Genomic DNA, 19,538 nt, shown 5'->3' with positions numbered 1-19,538 from the left:
ATGTATTTTTAAACACCCGCTCGGATAGCATCTCGCCAATATTTATATTTCCACGTTGCCTGGCATCCACTGTCCCACATTAGACTCTGCCTCTCTCTCCCTCTCTCTAATCCTGCCACTTTAAATAGATGAATTAATAAAGCAAATGAGGGTCTAATAAGCTGACTGTCCTGCCTATTGAGGCAGGGGGAGAGAGACTAGAAAGTGCGCCAAATTTGTTTGCAGTGGATCAAGGCTAGCCGCCTTTGCTTCACTTTCTTTATCTTAATTCCGACTTGAAAAGATATAATTATCTAGTTTGAACAGAGCTGCTATCAAATCCTTCTCTAGGCAAGGCAGGGGAGAGCTGGAGTGGATTGCAGTGTTCTGAGCCGCTTGGTGCAGCCGGAGATAGGGAGTAATGAAGTTGTGGAGTCCTGAGATACAAAGGGCATTAACCTCATTAGCATGAAACCTTTTCTTCTAACCATTGTGGGACCCTTTCAGACTCCTAATCCCCCCTATTTTCAAAGCTTGGTTTGTAATAAAGCTTTTAGGGGTTTTTTTCAAAGCTAATGGCATTCTCTGAAGATTTTATTGCTGTTACGCTACATAGGACGCTTACTTTTTTTCCCTCTCTCCTTCTCTTCCCTCACGGTTTAAAAAAAAGGAGGGGAGAAAAAGTATATGCTTCCTGCAGAAATAAGCCTTTTATCAAGATGGGAAACAATTTCTAGAAAGGCCCAAGTCTGCTGCTCAGTCGCGATCCGTTTAATGTTTGCCCATTCGCATGGGTTTGAAGTGGAGCGCAAGCCAACTTGGGCGAGTTGAGGTGAAATGTGCACCCTGCTTGGTTTCACGATCTGCACCATCAGCTGTTCGAGGAGGGGGGAAACGCAAAGAGAAGTTTACCTTGGGAATAGCTCTACTAAATAATTAGCCTAGGTTTAAATTAAAGGGGACTGCATTGCGACATGCGTCCTAACCCTGCCTGGGCCTCTCATATTTGCAGGACTAGTAAATGGAAAGTCACCGGGATTGTATAAGGAGCAATGTTAAAAAAAAAAGATCGGATTTTTTAAGACAAAAAAATTTACATAGTACCCGATAGAGCCAACACGTGCACAGAATGTCTAATCTTAACTTTTCAAGGCAGGATGTTTAACAAAGCTCGTATTTTCGCGATGCATTGTAACTTCGCCTTATCACAGTGTAAAGGGTAGTCAGATTGTCCTAAATTATGTCCAACTAGCCCCCCTGGATCCACGGATTAAGAGATTAAAGGAGACCACTGGGCAATGCCTCCTCTTTCCCCTTCATATTCCTGGTATGATAATTGCCTAAACTGATTTGCACTTTCACAAAAGCTTGCAGGATTCTTTGTAGCTCGAACAGAGCAGACGAGGTTTCTCTATCAATGGAAATAAAACTGATTAATGCAGTCTATCAGGCTAAGGAGCAAATGAAGCATGAAAAAACAACTGTGTACCCCCAGAAAACCAGCTAGTTTCCTCAAGGACCCAGAGCAACTTTTTTTTTTTTTTTTCCCTTCCCCTCCACGTCTTTAATGTCAGAGTCCTACCCTGTGCCCAGGATCGCTCCCTCAAAGCTCCCTGCCTCCCAGGACCTGCTCCTCACTGCAACAACCTGGCGAGGGAATTTAAGAGACTGGGATAAAGAAGGGGAAAAAAAAAAAAGTCCTCTCCCGCTAAATAAAATACATATTTTTGCCAAGGAAAGCCCCTCTCAGCTGAGCGCGGCTGCTCGGACCAGTTTCACCTTCCCATCACCAGCCGGTTCGCACTTCAGTTTCTAACCAGGGAAGGGGTTGGGTTTGTTGTTATTGGGTTTGGGTTGTTTTTTTTTTTTTAAAGGTATTTATTTACAGCAAGTGGGTCTCTGCGGCTTATTTTTAGAGGTCTATTTACCAGGCAGTGAATTCATTAAGAAAACGCGCCTATGGCCGCAGGAATGCGCGGCGCGGCCGGGGGAGCGCAGGCTCCGACCGCAGGGGTTCCGCGGCTAAAAACAAGGGGCGGGGGTGGGGAATTACCGGTTTCCGAGAAATTTGGGGGGGGAAGGGGAAAATATATTGCTTAAAAATTTAGGGCATATTGATAAATCTTTATTGACAAAATATTGACAATGACATACTTCTTGGAAGTATATAGTGTGTTAGAATTCTAACAAATTAAACACAAAACACAAAAATATTTACATTCTGGTATAGAAGACATGAAGGAAACATTTGTCACTCTTTTTTAGTAGCTCTATGATCTCGGAATATTATAAGGTCAGTGCTTGAAAATTGCCCCAATGAAAATGGCCATTAGAAAAAAAAAATTTAAAAAAAAAAAAATCAATCCGCGATTTTAAGTCCCTTTTCTCTGGATCCTCCCAGCCTGAGAGGTGTCCCCACGGCCAAACCTGGTCGCTGGGTTTGCCCTTTATTAATCTTAAAAAATAATCATCATCCGGTTTTGCAATGGGGATACAATTGGGGGGGGGGGAATAATTTGATTTAATTTCTTTTTTTGGCAGCAAAAGTTATGACCAGCCCCAACCTCTCCCCCCCTCCCCTCCCGTCCCTCCCCTGCCCCACCGTGTTTGTCCATCCGGAAGGAACACTATGCTTTGTTACTGCTACTTCATTTAGCTTTCACAAACACTTTGACGCCAGAAGTTATCATAAAATGTTTACAGACTGCACATTTCTCGTAAAATAAAATTAAAAAGCACACAGAACCTGTCTTAAAGGGAAAAAAATTACAATTCATTTCTGTCTTTAGGAACCGGGATAATTTTTTCCGGTTTTTCTTTTTTTTTTTTTTCTTTTTTTTTTTTTTTTTTTTTTTTGCCCAGACGGCTTTTCACATGCAATTCAAGTTTCTGAAACAGGTGTGGGTTTTGGCTGCTTATGGAAATTTCTCTTTCAAAGACGGAAAAAACTGTGAAGTGCAAAATGTCCTGTAAGGTGGTAATTTTTCTGGTTTGGTTGGGGGGGGGGGTTGTTTCGTTTTTTTTTCTTTTTAAGATTTTTTTTGTCAAGATTTTTTTTTTAATTTTTTGATGTTATGCTTTCAAAAGTGGACTGCGAGAAACGGAATACCTGTCAATCACCTCGTCCCGGTGTTTTGGCTCTGATTGACAGATCCCCCCCGGCCAGAGCGGTGCCGGCAGTGCCACAGTTCGGACCTCTCGCCGTCTCGCCCTCGCTCGCTCCCCGCTGCCCTCCCGGGCGGGAATCGCATTTTTGATGAAGATCTCCGTGTCCCTTCCCCGCACCGCCACGCCGGGGTAGGTGTGAGCCTTTAACACTTTCTGTTGGTGGGGTGTCTGGCTTTGAAAAGTCCAAAAAGTGCCAGTTTTTAATCGTCCGACGTGACGTCGATTTCCTCTGGACTGGCTTGTTTGGTGGCGATTCTCCACCGGTTAATGTGATGAGTCCCTTTTTTCTTCTGTTGTGAGTCTGAACCTTCCTCTTCCAACTTTTGCCGCTTGAACTTTGTCCGTCTGTTCTGAAACCATACTTTTACCTGCGGGGGGAAAGGCACCGGCGTTAGTCCGACGCCTGCCCGGACGCCGGTGCTGCCCGCCGCCCGCTGCCCTGGACGTGCCGAGGGGCTCCGGGCTCTGCTTGCTCCGTGCCCTGCCTGCTCCATGCCCTGTCTGCTCCATGCGCTGCCTGCTCCGTGCCCTGCCTGCACCGTGCCAAGCCTGGAGAGGGACGAGCGGAGCCCGGGCCCGTGTGCCACCTAAACCTCTCCGGGAAAGGCACGGGCACGCTGACCTGCGTCCTGCAGAGAACCCACGCGTGCAGGAGTGGACAGCCGCACCGGTGCGTGTGCGCGGGGCCGCTCCCCGCAGCCCTGCGCGGGGCGGGCAGCGCCGCAGGCGGGAGGCACGGCGGGCGCACCTGGCGCAGGGGCGCGGACCTTCCGCGCACGAGTAGCTCCGCGCAATGCCCGCGCGTGGCGCCAGGCACCCCACCCGGGGAAAATAAAGCGTGGCTGCGGGGCGGTGGGCTGTCAGCACGCCGGCCCCGCCGTCGGGGCAGCCACCGGGGCGGCGCTTGTTACACGCCGGGGTCTCCCGCGGCCTCCGACATCGGGAAAGCGACCCGGGGCTGCGGCGGGGGGGCCGGGCCGGCTGCGAGGAGCCCCCCGACCGGCACCACCGGACCCGGCCCGGCCCGGCCGGCCGGGCAAAGCAGGGAGCGGGGCGAAGCAGAGCGAGGGCCTCGTCCCTCCTAACGGGACGGCAGGATGGGGCCGGGGGGCGGCGGAGCGTGATCTTTTCCTCTCGGAAAAGAGAATAAAATGAAAGAAAAAGGCCCGAAATGAAAAACGTCCGGCGCTCCCCGCAGCGTCTCCCCGGGACGCGCCGTCCAGGAGCGATCGTAGTGAGGCGAAACCTGCAAGTGTCGTCGTAAATATCCCTCTGAATTTGCGCAGCGCCGAATAAATCTGACTTAACCATCCGGCAGCTGACTTCAGCGCTTTAATTACAGATAGTATTGATCTGGGAGCTATCTCCAGGGCTGGCCACACTCCTTGTAGCGGCCAAAGGTAAACATTTTTTTTTTTTGAAGCAGTTTAAACTCTGGTTCTGTCTGAAAGTGCCTGATAAAGGCCCCAGCAAGGGGGAAAAAGGGAACTGGAGCATTTTAATAAGCTGGTTTAACCCGCTTCGCTGCCTCTTCAGAAGAGAGACCTGCCTGGCCGGACACACATCTCTGCTGCATTTTCATATTCTCCAAAAGTCCCCCATTAAAAAGCTGAGCGGGGAACAAGGGGTGAGTTTAATTTGCTTTTAGTTTGCTAATTGAAGGGGAGGACGGTTCATTTCTGCACGCTGATCTCCCAAAAGGGAGCTCATTTGTAGGGGACTGGGGGTTTGACATCCGGACAAAAGACCCCAACCAGCTTCGGAATCAAGCAGCACAAAGACCACCTTAAATACAGCTTTCCAGTGGAAATAAGCCTGTGACCGGTCCCTTGTTCGGAGAACCTCATAAAAGTGGCGATCCCTTTTTATTGTTTTGTTAGGGAGACATTTTAAAACAAAAGCTCCAACCTCTTTATTGCTTCCCCCACGAAAAGGAGTTAAAAAAAAAAAAAAAGTGTTACAACTTAATCCGCCCAGAGAACGCTGTGTTTACTGGGAACTTTGAACTAGGCTGCGGCTGGGTATTTTGGCTTTTTTTTTTTTTTTTTTAAAGTACAGTGCCACATACTGTAGCAGAGACAATCCCCATCTGGAGCCCTCTCTCCACGAGTCTCCTGGAAGGGCACAAAACAAAAGCCCGACACAACAACAACAACAACAAACAACCCCCCAAACGCCAGCCTTTCTTCCGGTGAGGAGAAAACCGCGTGAAAAACGCCCTCGCAGCGGCCCCGCCGGCCGTGGGTCCCCGCCGTCGCGGGGGGAGCCAGCGCCCACCTCCGCTCCCCCGCCGCCGCTCCCCGCCACCCCACGGGTGTCCGGCCTCGGTACCCGCCGAGACCCTCTCCCCGGGACAACCGGAGCAGAAACGTCGCTAATCGTCCCTCCAGATAGACGACCGAAATAGTCTCCGGTGCGGTTCTGGCCAGCAGCCAGCCAGCGGGGGGGCGAGGGGATTCCTTGTAGTTAATAATTTCTCTGCTTTTATTTTTCGTCTTTATGTCCTCCTGAACCGGCTCCTCCTATCCCCGCTGCCGGACGCAAGGCTAGAAACGAGTGAAAAATCATCCGAGAAACTGTATTTCTGCCGTAGGCTCCAAAGGGGGGTTATCCCCTCCGCCTTTTGTTTTGGGGGCTTTTTCCCTAACATTCAACTACTTCTGAGGGTCACCCCAGTCACGCAGAAAAATGACCAGGACCGCCTTTCATTTACAGATCGCAGATCTCGCCGCTCCGCTTCCCGCTCGGGCCGGGGCTCCGGCCGGGGCTCTCCGGGGAGACCCAAACCGTGCCCCCAGCCCCGCGCTTCCCACGCCGGGCCGCGGACCCCCGACCCCTGGCACAGGCGATGGCTCTCACGAACGGGAGACGATTTTATAACACCCAGACGAGGGAGGGACCCCTCACTCCGTCCCACCGGCTCGGGTGTGGAGGCCTAATTGCCCCCAGAATTTGCCCGTATTTTTGCCCACATCTCCGGGCCGGCCGGGTGGGTTTTCCCAAGGAAATCCCAGTACTTTCGCTTTCCCAACTGCCCGCTCCCTGCTTCCCCCTTACCTGAGTTTCCGTGAGGCTGAGGCTGTGTGCCAGCTGTTTTCTCTCTGCTCCTACTACATAATGGTTCTTCTCAAAGGCATGTTCCAGTCTCAGTAATTGGGATGGGGAGAAAGCTGTACGGATCCGTTTGGGTTTCCTGGCCAGTGCATTGTGCAATAGGAAGCTCTCCGGGCTGGTTTCATTCCCTGGGCAACAGGGTAAAACAAGAGATTAGTAAAACACTTTCCACAAACGCACTCGAAAAGACTTTTTAGCGCAAGAATTTTTGTCTCCCACCATTACCCGCAGGAGAAGTCTGACTACAGTTTCTTTTTTATTTTCAGCGCCTTTTTAAAATTAAATTTTCCTTCGATAAATAGGTGGCGGGAATGAGCAGAAGAGGACTGGGAGAAAACCAAATACTAAAGCACAACCAAGGGAGCACTACGGTAAAAAAAAAAGGAAAAGAATTGGCCAGAGCCCGGCTGCGGTGTCTGCGGCTTCACCCCGCAGCTGCCCCCCTTCCCCTCGCCCACCCGCAGCCTCACATCTTTCCGTGTTTGTTTGTTATTTACATCTTCCCGGCGCGGCCAGCGGGGCAGCGGCCCTCGGCGCGGCCCCGGTCGAGCCCCCGCCTCCCCTCCCCGGCCGGCCGCCGCGCTCCGGGAGCCGGCAGCCCGCTCCCCGGGCCTCTCCTCGCTTCCAAAACACCGGCCGGGACCTTTCTCCTCCCGCTCCCCTTCGTTTTGCCGGTGTGCTCCCCGGGGCGGGGGCTCCCGCCGCTGCCCGCTGCCAGCTGCCCCGGCGGCGGCGGCAGGAACCGGCGGGGAAATAAAGAAACAAACTTCGGGGAGGCCATGCCAGCCGGCCTGCTGCGGAGCGGGAGGGGGGGGGTCAGCCGGAGCTTTTTAGTGGGTCTTTCGCTCCGGGTTGGCCCTGTGCTGCTTCTCCGGGTCGGTCCTTCCAAGATGGGAAAGCCACCGAGGGTGTCTCTCCGTAAGTGCATTAAAAATCGTTGCAGGAGGAGGGTGTGTTTGAAATCAGGCTGTGGTTCAACACCAGGACATTTCCGCCTTTCATCTACCGCTCCTTACCAATCGCCTGATGACTGCGACAAATAATTTGGTGAGCGAAACCTGTAATTTTATTCTGAGAGGGTAATAATCCATTTTGTATCTCTGTCCGCCTGGCTTCGAAGAGAGCGACTCCTTTTCCAACCCGGGTGCAACGGCTTGGCTGCAGAAGGCCGGGGAAATGGATATTGCAGGTGGTTTGTTTTCACTTGGAATTAACAAATAAAAAATAGCAGGGGAAAAAAAAAAAAAAGGCAGATGGATCCCTCTGAGGAGAAGCTGATTTTTTTTTTTTTTTTTTTTTTTGCGTATAACGAAAGAGGCAGGAGCTGGACCCATTGCGGGAGAAATCTGCTCACCCTTCGGAGAAGACGCTGCCGGTTGCAAAGGGTTAAACAAGGGGGATTTTATTGATTGTGCGCCATTGGATTTGGTTATTTTCCTTCAGCCGGTCATTAATCGCTTGGCAGCTGGGAGCCTTTCCCTGCCCGTACGGACGGAATCGCCCTCTCTGCCCCCAGCTCTGCTCTCCTCCGCAGTCCCATCTCCTCGCGCTGCTCCGGCGCTGGGATTATATTTTTTTTCCCTTCTCCTTTCTCTGGGGCTCGTTTCATTTTTTTCCCCCGTCCCCGCTAACAAGGGGAGCGGCCGGATTTGGGGCGGCGGCGGTGGCTCCCCGCGGCCCCGGCAGCCCGGCCACGGCAGCCCGGCGGGCACCGCCGCCTTCCTGGGGGAGCCTAAACCCCGCGACTCCTCCATTCCCCAGTCTGCGGGGCGGCTTTCTTCGGGGGCTCCTTCGTAGCTTTTAACTCACCGGAACAAAAAAAAAAAAAATCCACCTTTCTTCCCCTGCTTTTAATCCCCGGTTCTTTCGGAGCGAGAAAGTCCCAGCCGGCCTTGCCTTCCCGCCTGCCCCCCTCCTCCCCGGGAAACCAAAACAAACCGGGAAAAGAAGCAAAGCAAAACCAAGCCCAAGCCCCTCGGCTCTGACAGCTCCTCCAGTCTGGCGGCGGGGGATGCAGGCACAAAAGACCCTCGGCCCAGCCGAGCCGAGCCCGCAGCTCCGGGTAGCGCCCGCCCGCCATCCCCCCGCAACCGCGCCGCGGGGACCGGCCCGGGGCCGCCGGGGGATGGAGGGGTGGATCGGAGGGAGAAGAAAAGTTGCACGTACCTTGGAACCTGTGGCCCAGATACCGGTAGCGGTGTATTAGCCAGGGGTAGAAGGTGGAGGGGTCCCTTTGCTGCGAGGCGAAGAGCGGGTGCGTGGAGTGCGAAGCGGGCAGCGGGTGGGCGGCCAGGGCGTGGGGAGGGGGCACGGGATGGACCGGCACGGCCGGGTTAGGCGGGTGGGAGACGGCCTCTGCAAAGACCAAGTCCGGGTTGGAGTAGACCCCCCTGCCAGTGGAGTGGAAGCTGTTGAGAAAAGGGTTCATCGGGCTGGAATTGGCATAGCTGAGCGCCGCCGGCCGGATAGGATCCTCGGAGCGAGACGCGGGCAAGGGGCTGTCTTTGGCCACCAGCGACTCGATGGTGAAACACCGCTTGGGTGTGGGCTGAAACATGCTGCCGCGGCGAGAGTCCCCGACCAAATCTCTGCCTGGCTCTCTCTGGTGCGCGGGAGGCGATCCGGGGAAGTTTGCAGCAGGGAGTGACTTGAGGAGGGATAGATACACACATAAATAGACAGGGGCTGGAGGAAAAGGAGGCAGCGGCAGCCAGCGGTACCCAAAAGGGAGAAACACACACGCACCACGCACACACACACACACACACACGCGCAAAAAAAAAGTTGCTGGGAGAAGTTTCCCTCCTGCAAGGAAAAGGCGGTCGCCCCCCCCCTCCCTCCCTAAGTCCAAAGACAATCCATGGATGTGATCGGCCCCTTCACAAGTTGTGCAAACGATTTGTTAGTTCATGAGCCTAATTAGTGCTGGGATCACATAAACAGCTTCCTCTGAAGCCTGGTAAATGGCTTGATGATTGGTCGCTATTACTCGCCTTGAGGTTGAAGGGGGAGACTCTTTAAAGTGCGTCAGAGGGGAGGCGAGCGCCGGGCAGCGCCATCGGGAGGGATGGAGCCGCGGCGCGGCGCGGATCGGAGTGCGGCGGGAGCGCGCCCGCCAGTGCGGGGGGAGCGCGGCACCCCGCGCAGCCTCGCCCGCGCCGCCGCCGCCCCTGCGCAGCGCCGCGCCCGGCCCCGCTCCGCTCCGCGCCGCTCCGCCGCCGCGCTGCCCCCCCTCCCCTGCCGCCGCCCAGCGACCAAGGTAGGGGGATGGGGGACGGGGGTGGGGGGGGCTCAGCGGGGGTGCAGGGGGCGGGGGGCGCCGCATCTCCTCTCGGGGTGGTGGTGGGGGGGAGAGTTAGGGCAGCTCCGCCAGCGTGACACCCCTCTCCCTGCCACCTCTCGGGTGCTCTCAGCCCGGCGAGGTTACCTTGATCAGCCCCGGGGCGTCCGGGAGAGATGCCCCGCTTGGGAAAGGTTTCGTCCCGGTGAGAGAACGGGTCGCCCTCCTCCTCCTCCTCCGAACTTATTTATTCCCCCCTTCGCTCCTCCGCACTCCCCGCACCGCGCGGCGCGGAAAACAAAGCGGAGGGCAGTTGCATTATGCAAAGCTGGGACACGCCGGGCTCTCGCAGACGGGACAGGGGAGCAAGTCTCCGGTTCCAGCCTTGTCCGTATTTTCGCGATTACCTTTGGGTCCGGGGATGATTTTAGGGCTGAGTTCTCCTCCTCCCATTGGCTGGGGCTGCAGAATAATTATGATCACATCCTAATACTCTTGGCTGGTGCTTACTGTTTATTGGTAGTTAAGGATCTATTATCTATTCATCAGCCTCCCATTTTTGCCAATTACATTCTTCTAAAGTGAAGTACCAGCAGGTATTTTGCACATTTACAATTAATGATAAAAAATCTGGCGTACTTTAAATCTATTACGCCGCTGTGTAATTTATCTTAAAGATGCGGAATTGCTAATGTAAATTAATGTTTCTGTTGAACCAAGGGACGGGGGGAGTCTTAAAACCAGTCTAGCATTTCTTTCCTTCGTTCCCAGACTTTGTTTTCTATTTTCTTTCCACTTTATGCACAAAGAATCCGTTACTCCGCTGCATTAAAATATGCTAAAAAATCGCTGTCTAAACGGTCCTCGCTTCTTTCCAGTAAGGGGCGAGCTGAACTCTCTTCGCCTTCCCCGCTCACTCCTAAAACCGCCTGTTTGCAACTAGCCGATTTTTTTTAACACAATACCAAAACGACGGACTAAATAGAAGTGACAAAACAGTGTTGGGCACGCAAGGATGCCGGTATTCGTGCGCCTTTGTTTGGGGACGTGTTTTCCTTTGTGTACCCCGCGCTGTCTGCACTTTGTGGAGGGAGAAGTTCACTTTCCGTATGAAATGTAAATCTGTTCTCCAGGCGTTGGGCGGCTGTACGTATAGACATCCATATCCACACGTGCATACGATTGCAGAGACAAAGTGAGAGAGATGTTTGTACGGCGTAACTCGTCTCCTGACAGATTTTGCAGCGAGGTGCCATTCTCCCAGGTCTCACACGTTTGGGAAAACCTCTCCTGCCCGCAGACACCCGGGCAGCCACGGGCGCAGGGCTCCGGCCCCGCTGCGCGGAGCTTGCTGCGGCGGGGAGAGATGGATTTCCCTCCAGCCCCACTCGTGTCCCTCGTGAATCGCCAGTATTTTAACTTTTTAATTCCCCTCGCCTCCTTTTCCGTGCAGCTTTTCCCCCCTCAGCCGGGGGTAACGCTCTTCTCGCAGAGATCTGGGGTTATTGACATGAGCGAGGCTGAGAAGTGCCCTAAATACGACGGGTGTTTGATGTGCTGATTTCGACTGGGGTCTTGGTTCCAGAGCACTGAAAACGGAAAAAAAGAGAAACTACTTCTCCTAGGAAGAGCCGTGTTCTGCATCTGCGTATTTACACTTCCCCGGAACTGCAGAATGAATCTGAATTGGAAAAACTTCAACTTCTTTTTTCCTTTTTTTTTTTTTTTTTAATTTTCCAGACATCCTGACATAATCACAGGGTGCCTTTGAAAACTGCATCGAGTAATACAGCAGTTGGGGAGGAATTATATCCCTGTGAAAAACCGTCACACAGGCAGAGCGGGGATAACCCTCCAAAAGGCTCAATAAATTTCCCTCGACCCTCTTTACCGCCAGGGAAACATCTCTAGCCTAAAACCCCTTCCGAAGGAGGTTCCGTTGCTCTGGGGCTCAGCGGAGGAGGCTGCAGCTGCAGCGGGGAGCTCCCCCCTTCCAAGTCCGATTTTGTCCGGGAAAGCGGGTGATCTCGGCCGCGGCAACCTGGAGGTCCCCGTGCCGCACCGAGCCCTGCTCGCTCTCCGTGCCTACATGCATACATGTAAGCACATATCTACGTGTATAGATGTATGTGTGTGTGCGTGGATACATACAGGCAGAGAAACCGCAAGTGGAGTCTGGGGAGCACCGGCTCTCTCTGGGTTTTGTCTTAGAGAAAACAGGCCGGGAACAGTCAGAACAAAAACCAAGGGGACTTGGGGTGGGATTTCCTAGGATTTTCCGCTTCCCCCTAAATTTCTGTATCACTCTCCCACTCGTCGCCGTGGCCGTTTCTCGTGGGCGCCTCCCGCGCAGCTCACGGGCCCGTGCGGACCCGGTGCCCGGCGCTGCCCCGGCCGGGGCCGCTGCGCTCCAGCCCGGGCTGCCCCGGAGCATCTCCCGAAGCTCCTCTCTTGAACTTTTCCTACCCAGCGTCTTGACAGGCTGCTCTCGCTGTCCTCTTGGCGTCTACAAGGAGAAAATCTGGCAGGGGCTCCCTTCCCAGCAATCCCCGATCTGCTCCAAGCGCATTTAGAGGCAGCCTCTCTCGGAGGGAGGGGTGCGCTACATTCGCAGTCAAATTACATGGCTGGCCTCAAAGCGCTAGCTTCGGATTTCCAAACTAATACTCATCTTTTAAAAGCCGAGCCAAGAAGAAAATGCGAGGAAGGCCTCAGATGCGGGAGACCTCGGGGTAAGACGGTTGTTTACGGGCTGATCCAGGCTGAACTTTCGCGGGTGGGGGGAAGGCAGTGAGAGAAGTTTCAGCCTCCCCTTAACTTTCTTTTCCAGGCGGGATCCGTCTCCCCCTTCTCTCTCCGGCCCGAGGGATCCGTGCCCACAGCGGGGAGGAGAGGTGTCCCAGGCAGGTCGTGTCTGGAGGGGGGCTGCGTGAGTTATAGGAGCGGGTGAAATGCCTAATTTAATTAGTTTCTGGACGTCCTAAATCCCAGTCAGCATGTCTAAGTGTGCTGCGAGCCCTTCACAAAAGCGCAATACGTGACGGGAGAGACGGGAGCCCGGGCCGCGAAGCGCAGCCCGGCGCGGAGCCGAGCGCAGCCGGCCGCCCCGGAGCCGGGACGGGCTGCGGGGCTCCGGGAGCGCCCGGGGTCCTGCCCCGCCGGGGTGCCCTGGGGGCCTCCGCCGAGCAGGTGGATTTCGTCCGAGGGGGTGTCGCTGCCGTCCCTGGCTCCCCCGAGCAGCCGGAGCCCCGCGTGAACCAGGCCTCGCTCTCCACGCAGTAAGGGTTCCCGCAGTGGGGCGGACACACGGGGTGCTTTCCACGGGCCTCTCTATCGAGGAGACCAGCCCTGAAATCCTCACACCCCTATTTCGGCCCTGCAAAGCCGGGCCAGAGCTGGTGTCACCGGGGGCCCGTCTCACCGGCGGGCGGGGGAGCTGCAGCGGCCGCGGGGGACCGCGAAACGGCCTTGCTGCCTGGGTTCCCTCCCGCCGGTCCCGGAGAACAGTCGCTTTAGTTTTTTTTCTTTTCGACGCTAATTCAGAGCATCCTCCCCCCTCGATCCCGTAACCCCCCACCTGGCCGCGCACCCCCGGCCGGCTGCCGCCCAGCTGCCTGCGCTCGGCGCTGCACAAGCCCGGCCCGGTGCTCGCCAGCCGGTGGCAGCCCCGGCTTTGTTTCGCACATCTATTTGCGTCTTGGGAAGGTCGAACTTGCGGTTCCGAAATGACGTTAGTAACGCGGGACACCAAGAAAAAGAGCAAATCCCCGGGTTTACACACGAAGCCGTAATCTGCACCCATCCGTGCCAGACTCCGGGTCATTTTAAATGTCAACATGTGAGAAGGAAGCAGGAGAAAATACCGGAGCTGCGGGCGGGCGCAGCGAGCAGCGCGGTAACGACAGCGCACCTCGCCGGGACGGACCACTAGGCCCCGACGCGCACCCCCGCACACGTCTCCTACCGGTCCCTGCCCGGCCCTGCCCGGTCCCTGCCCGGTCCCTGCTCGGTCCCTGCCCGGTCCCTGCCTGGCCCGGGCCCGGCCCCCGCCCGCTGCGCGGGGCGCGGTGGCGGCAGCCGCGGGCGCGGGCCCCGGCGCGCATCCGCGGGGCGGCAGCGCCCCCTGCCGGCCGCCGGGCAGCCGCCGCCCGCCCCGCGGCGCCGCCCGGCAGCGGCTGCGGACAGGGCCCGGCTGCCGGCCCGGGCGCGCAGGCGGCGGCCCGCGGGAGACCTGCGCTGGCCACCCCGGGAGAAAGCCGCGGGGAGCCTTAAGGCCGCTTCATGTATGTATCAAGCCCATAAGGGCTTTCGGGTTGTTTTTTCGGAAGGGCACACAGCGTCTACGCACACACCTACACGCGCGTGTATGCACACACGTCCACGCACACGCACTTTACATCTTCCGCAGCGCGATACCCGTTGGCCCAGCGTTTTAAAACACCCCCCAACAGACCAGCTGCACGTCTGAAAACTGTGACCGCGGGGAAGCCGCCGTAACAGCTTCCGAGTGACGGATCCAGCGCCTGCGCGTATTTTCACACCTCGTTCAAAATCGTGGCTTGCTACACGCCGTGCGTGGTGCGATGTGGGCGAGAGGCGTTTTTAAACGTGCCTGCTTTCCCTGCCCGCCTGGCGGGTTGACCTGCCGGCTCCATCCCGAAGGGGACCCTCCCGAGGGGGCTCCCGTGGCCTCGGAAGCTCTCGGGGTGCGGCGGTGCCGCACGCCGGGGAGTTACTGCCCGCTTCCAGCAGCTGGGTGCTGAACCCGCAGATAACCAGGCTTTGCCCGGCACCAACCACCCGGGGAGCCCCTGAAACTGCGGGTTTCTGACCATACCTCCTCGGTAAAAACCCATGTCTGCCACGAGGGTTCTCCCTGGATGAAAACTCGCCAGACTCCAAAAAAATAAACCAAAACCCAAGGCAGAGCTGCAGGCCAGCCAGGGGCTGCAGGTGTCCGTGTTCCAAACATCCCACGGGAAACCGCTCGTCGTCTCGTTTGCGAGCGAAAAGGTGCTCGAGCCTGCACCGGTGGGGCCAAGGTTGCATTTGCGTGGGAAGAGTGTGCGGGGGAAGTTCTTGCACCTGGTGGTTATTTTTCTTCGTGGAAGACGATGCATCCCAAAACAGAAATGCACCGTCCACGACATAAACCCCCGCTCTCCGCCTGGGCGGGACGTTAACTGCCCTGAGTGGGGCGGAGGGGACACGGGTGGACTCCGGGGGTGCGCAGCGGCGCGGAGCTGCCTTACCTCACCGGCTTTGCTCTCCTCGCTCTCCCCTCACCCCGACCCTCAATTAGTGTTCCTCATCAGTGCCGCTCCCGTGCAGCGGAGTCGGTCTGTCCTTCTGCAACCGGCAGGAAGGCGCGGAGCTGCCGCCCTGCCCGGGTGCCGGCAGGTCCCACACCGCAGCCCCGGCGGGTCCCACACCGCTGCCCCCCGGCCGGAGCGGCCCGAGGTGGCAAAGGGACTTGCCGGCGGGAGGGATCACGCCCGAAGAGGGGGCTGTAATTACAAACTTTCCTTAACTTTCCTCTGGGCTGAGCGCACCGCTGTCGGTACGCGGGGAAAAAAAAAAAAAAAAAAAAAGAAGAAACAACCAACTAAAATAATTCCTCAAAAGCTTTGTTTCTAAGGAAAAATAGAAAATCACACTATTATTTCCCAGTAGTTTTCTTCCGCACTTTTTGTTACTACTGGAGTAGTTTTAGTTTCTCATTCAGACATTCAATTTTTTATTCCTTTTTAACGTGCTCCTAAAGGGCCCAATCCTGCGGTCCCGCCAAGGCACGTTTGCTTTTCGTTTCACGAAGCGTTTTGCTGGGCAACAGGGAAGGTCGTCGCTATTTTCTATAGGATCGAGGACTTTTTATGCAACAGGCGGTGCCATGTGCTGAATTCTCGTGCTGGCCTCCCGCAGCGGGAAGCCTCTGCCTGGCCCTGCCGGGGGGAGTCCCCGGGAAACCGCAAACGCCACGGGGCGGCCGGTGCCGCCTCACCTGGCAGCTGCGGACCCAGCCGCTTGGGTCGAGCCTGGAAGAAAGTTAGCTCTGCTGGGAGTCAGCTCCCTCTCCTCCCTCTGCTCAATGGTCGGATCGGGTTGGTTTTTTTTTTTTTTTTGGCGTTCACTTTCGCCCGTCGTTTGGGGAAATTCGAGCTTGCAAAGAGCAGAGGTTTTTTCGGGGAGGATTCACTCTGCACGCCCCCACCAGCCCCTCCATCCACCCGAGACATCTATCTCCTGGTGACCCGCATGAGGCAGAAGGAGTCCGCAGTGAAAGAGACGGAACAACTCTCAAATAATTCTCCAAGTATAGAGATTCAATATCAGCACATTAAAATGTCATTTAGGATACTAATTAATACGTATTTTATTTTAAATCATGCATTTTTCGAGGACTTGAAGTACATAATTGCTTGCAGTGGCATCTTGGAGTAGAAACATAAGTATCCCGCTTTGACACGCATAACCTCGCTGAATTCCTTCCCTAGCTGATGTGTGTTCCCAAATATTCAAGCTCGCAGGGATGTGCGCGCTGTGGAAGTCATACAGAGTGTAATAAAACAGAGCTCCTAAAGCAAAATCAGCAGAGTCCGTGGATGTTTCAGACCCGGGGTGGCTTTTTCTACATGCATAACGTATGTCAAACATATACGTGGGGACTTCTGCTTAAACTGTGTGTGATTCCATCGGGTTACCGCTCCGTTACGTTGTGTTGGATGCTCCCATCCAACAACTACGTTCAACCCCAGAGTAGTTCCGAATTAAAGGCGCTTTTACAGTATAATTTTTTTTTCTTTCCTGGAAGGGGGGAAAAAAAAAAAAGGAAAAAGCTTGTTTCGGAGTTTTAGAAAACTTCACCTCGGTGCAGCGCACAAGTGAGGGGATACCTGGGGCAGAGGTGCCTGCCTTTCCCCAGTCGCTTCGCTGGCTCGTCCCTCGGGGGACGCAGCTCCCTCACCGCCGGTCCGGCTCTTTTCGCCGCAGGAATAACGGGGCCTGTGCGGGGAATCACCGCAGAAGCGCGGCGCCCGCCTCCGCGCACCCTGCTCCGCACCGGGCTGCGAGGGGACACCGACCGTGGTGCTCGGTCGACCCCTTCACGGCCGCCAGACCTCTCTGTAAGCACCTAGGCACACCGATCCGCTGGCAGGGCCGTGCTGGAGTAGCCGGTGCCAGGGAGCAGGACGGGGGGGACGGTGGCACGGAGCCCGGGCAGGGCTTTGCCCCCGAGCCGGTGCGCTCAGCCGGGCACGCTGCGGGGCTGCCGGCTCCGCTGCCTTGGGGGCTGCAGCAGCTCCGGGAATCGGCCTCTCCTCTCCTCTCTCCGGCCGTTCAGGAGTAGCAGCCGGGAATCGAAAGTGACCCCCTCTCCCGACTCCTGCTAGGTCTGGGCTGTTTGATGCTGCAATCCAACGAAAGTCTGAACTCGAGGGGTAATTTTCTCCATATGGGCAAGCGAGCGCGCACACGGCGGTTCTCTCCAGAAATCGCCTACCTCCAATTGTTTTTCACTTTCCACAGACAGTTACAGGGGGAAGGAAAAATAGAAGAAGAAGGGGAAAAAAAAAAAAAAAAAAGATCATATGGTAAAGAAAGTGGTTTTTTGATCGCAGGTCGGAGAAGGCAGCCGGAGCTCCGGGCGGAGCCGGCGAGCTGCACCGCGCTCCGCCGAGGGCTTCGACCAGGGGCCGCGGGGGTCCCGGGGAGGGAAAGCTCCCCACAACCAGAGGCAAGAGGTAGTGAAAGCAGAGCAGGAGCCTGGACCTCCTTGTAGGAAGGAGTGCGTGAGGCTGCGAGGGGTCTGCTCCATACGCAGTGCCGCAGCAGAGCCTCGCTGCTGAAAATCTGCTCTGCAGCTTCCCCCGCAGCGCAGCCAAGCCCCGGGTAGTGCTGCCCGCAGCTCTCCGCATAGGTAGAGCAAAAAAACGGGCAGCGGAGGCACCGTTGCAGGCAGGGCGGCGGCGAGGCAGCGCGCCCCGGGCCGCCTGGGGGGGGCCGGCGGCAGGGAGAAGGGCCCCCCGGTCTCCGCTTCCCACCTCCCCGGGAGGTTAGCGCGGGAGGGCTTGTCTCCCCTTTCGCTGTTATTTCAGCAGAAGGGAGCGGGGGAGGAAGAGGAGAAGCTTGCGGAGGGTTTGGGGAAGGTTGCAGCCGGGCCGCGGTGTGACATTGCGGAGAGGAGCCGAGCCGCTGCGGGGTGGGGGCAGCGCAGTAGTAAGTGACCCCCGAGGGCAGCGGGGACCCTCGAAGTCGGTATAAGTTGTTTTTGTTGTTTTTTTTTTTTTTTTTTTTTTTAAGGCATCAGTGAAACTAACAGATTTATTTGTAGTTCGCTCGTTCCAGCCCAGCGAACAAGTCCACCCATCAACAGGCGAGGATGTTTACGGAGAAGGCAGATGGTACCTCGCCTAGTTCCCCGCTTGTATCACGACGGGATCGAGTTGCTCCACGAAACGATCTTCCAAAATTAGGGCGGTTCCTTATAAACGAGCAAACCTGATGTGTTTATTTGTTTGCTTATTTATTTGTTTGTAAGAGTTGTGCCGTTTTCCTGCTTGCAATTGAACTGCGCGCTGCCGCAGAGAAGTCCGCTCCCGGCGATCGCCGCGGTGACGTTGAGTTAAGGAAATACTACAGGTGTTACTGCGGTGTTTGGGAATTAATTCTCCTTCCTTCTCCCCCCTCCTCCTTCCCGGAGTTATTTCCTAGCCTACCCAGATAGCTGGGAAAGGGTCCCACATACCCCGGAGCTGTAAATTGAGCGCTGAAATACTTGATCTCACTGATCTTTGGAGAATTAAATCTGGCCTCATTTTACAGGAGGAAGCGAAGTCAATCTCGGAGGTTTTGCGAAGAAAGGCTGTTATTTCCTAGAGGATAGGCGTTTAAGTTGTTAAATATTAGTTTTTAATTACATATTGTTCTTTTAAAAAATAATATTTATACTTAGGTCCGGGCAGGTATTCAATTGAATTTTCAAGCCATCAGCTAACCATTCTTTACACGACTGAATGGAAAATAGCCCATTGTGCGAGCGGCCGGCTATGTTTCTTCAGCAGACGGCGCTTGAAGTGTTCACCATTGTCCTCCGTGCCCCTCACCGAGGCCGCCGGGCAGCGCCGGGCCCGGCGCTTCACACGCCCCACGGGCGCGGAGCGGGCACGGAGCCGGCGTTAGCGATGACCCCGGCTGTGAACCCGCACCGCTCCGCGGCGGGGCTGCGCGGGGGGATGGCTGTAACAAAACTTAGCTGCGAAGTACTGGAGGGAGCAGGAGAGGCTCTTTCTGGGGCAGTCGGGCAAAGCCACAGAGCGAAGAAACTAAAGAACAAGAGCTGGTAATCATGAATAAAACTTTCGGTATTAAACGTAGCCGCGAACCCCACGGCGATTTACGAGCTGCCCCACGAAGTCTCCGAGGCCAACCGCGTCCCCCGTCCCCCCGCGACAGGGGTCTGGTGCCAGGGTCGCTGCCTCCAGCCCGGGCGGCCGGGCTCGGAGCTCGGCTGCAGGGCCGGGGGGTGCGTGCCCCACCCGTGATTTACTGCACGTGTGGAGGGGGGTCCCCCTCGGCTCGGCTCCCAGGGCGCCCGGTGCGAGGGGCTCACCCTGCCCCCCGCAGCGCCATTCCCCCCGCTCCCCAGCACCCTCAGCTCTGCTCCTTATATAGAAACACCACTGCCACTTTCTTTACGGGCCGAGCCCGTTTGTAGATACCTTCAACCGCTTTGCCGCCCCCCAACCGTCTCCCCCCATCCGAGGACGCCATTTTGCAAAATTATGCCTTCTTTCCCCTACCCCAGCCCTCCCCTGCCCCACACCCCTCCAGCTCTCCCCCACCCCTTCCCCCAACAGCGCGATTTGCACCCCCCCGGCCTCAGCATCCCCCGGGACTTGGCCACTGCTCCCCCATGCAGGCCCCCAGAGCCACGGAGAGGGGCCGGGGTCCCTTGCAGCGGTGGGGTTCAGGCCCACGGGCCGCAGGTCGCACTCTG

General features: G+C 56.2%; 1 protein-coding gene across 2 annotated transcripts; it reads right to left on the bottom strand.

The window, feature by feature from the left end:
* Positions 1 to 2,082: 2,082 nt before the first annotated feature.
* EMX2 (empty spiracles homeobox 2) lies at positions 2,083 to 9,219 on the bottom strand. 2 transcript variants are annotated; one of them, XM_075155146.1, is made up of 3 exons: positions 8,428 to 9,219; positions 6,205 to 6,389; positions 2,083 to 3,515 (listed from the first exon to the last, which is right to left on the bottom strand). In XM_075155146.1, exons 1-3 carry the CDS (start codon positions 8,816 to 8,818, stop codon positions 3,348 to 3,350), a joined length of 744 nt encoding a protein of 247 aa, XP_075011247.1. In that variant the 5' UTR covers positions 8,819 to 9,219; the 3' UTR covers positions 2,083 to 3,347. The 2 variants fall into 2 exon arrangements, with proteins under 2 accessions (XP_075011247.1, XP_075011248.1); XM_075155147.1 differs by lacking the exon at positions 6,205 to 6,389 and having other exon boundaries at positions 8,428 to 9,002.
* Positions 9,220 to 19,538: the final 10,319 nt, after the last annotated feature.

Source organism: Calonectris borealis, chromosome 7 (genome assembly GCF_964195595.1).
Source record: "Calonectris borealis chromosome 7, bCalBor7.hap1.2, whole genome shotgun sequence".
NCBI classification, from domain to species: Eukaryota; Metazoa; Chordata; class Aves; order Procellariiformes; family Procellariidae; genus Calonectris; species Calonectris borealis.
Note: the sequence above shows the minus strand (reverse complement) of the source record. Positions and strands in the feature narration are given on the sequence as shown.

Coding starts and splice junctions, on each gene's coding strand:
- EMX2 (XM_075155146.1), bottom strand. CDS start 8,818: ATGTTTCAGCCCACACCCAAGCGGTGTTTCACCATCGAGTCGCTGGTG. Junction 6,390..8,427: donor TCTGGGCCACAGGTTCCAAG/GTACGTGCAACT, acceptor CCTGTTGCCCAG/GGAATGAAACCAGCCCGGAG. Junction 3,516..6,204: donor TCAGCCTCACGGAAACTCAG/GTAAGGGGGAAG, acceptor TTCCCCCCGCAG/GTAAAAGTATGGTTTCAGAA.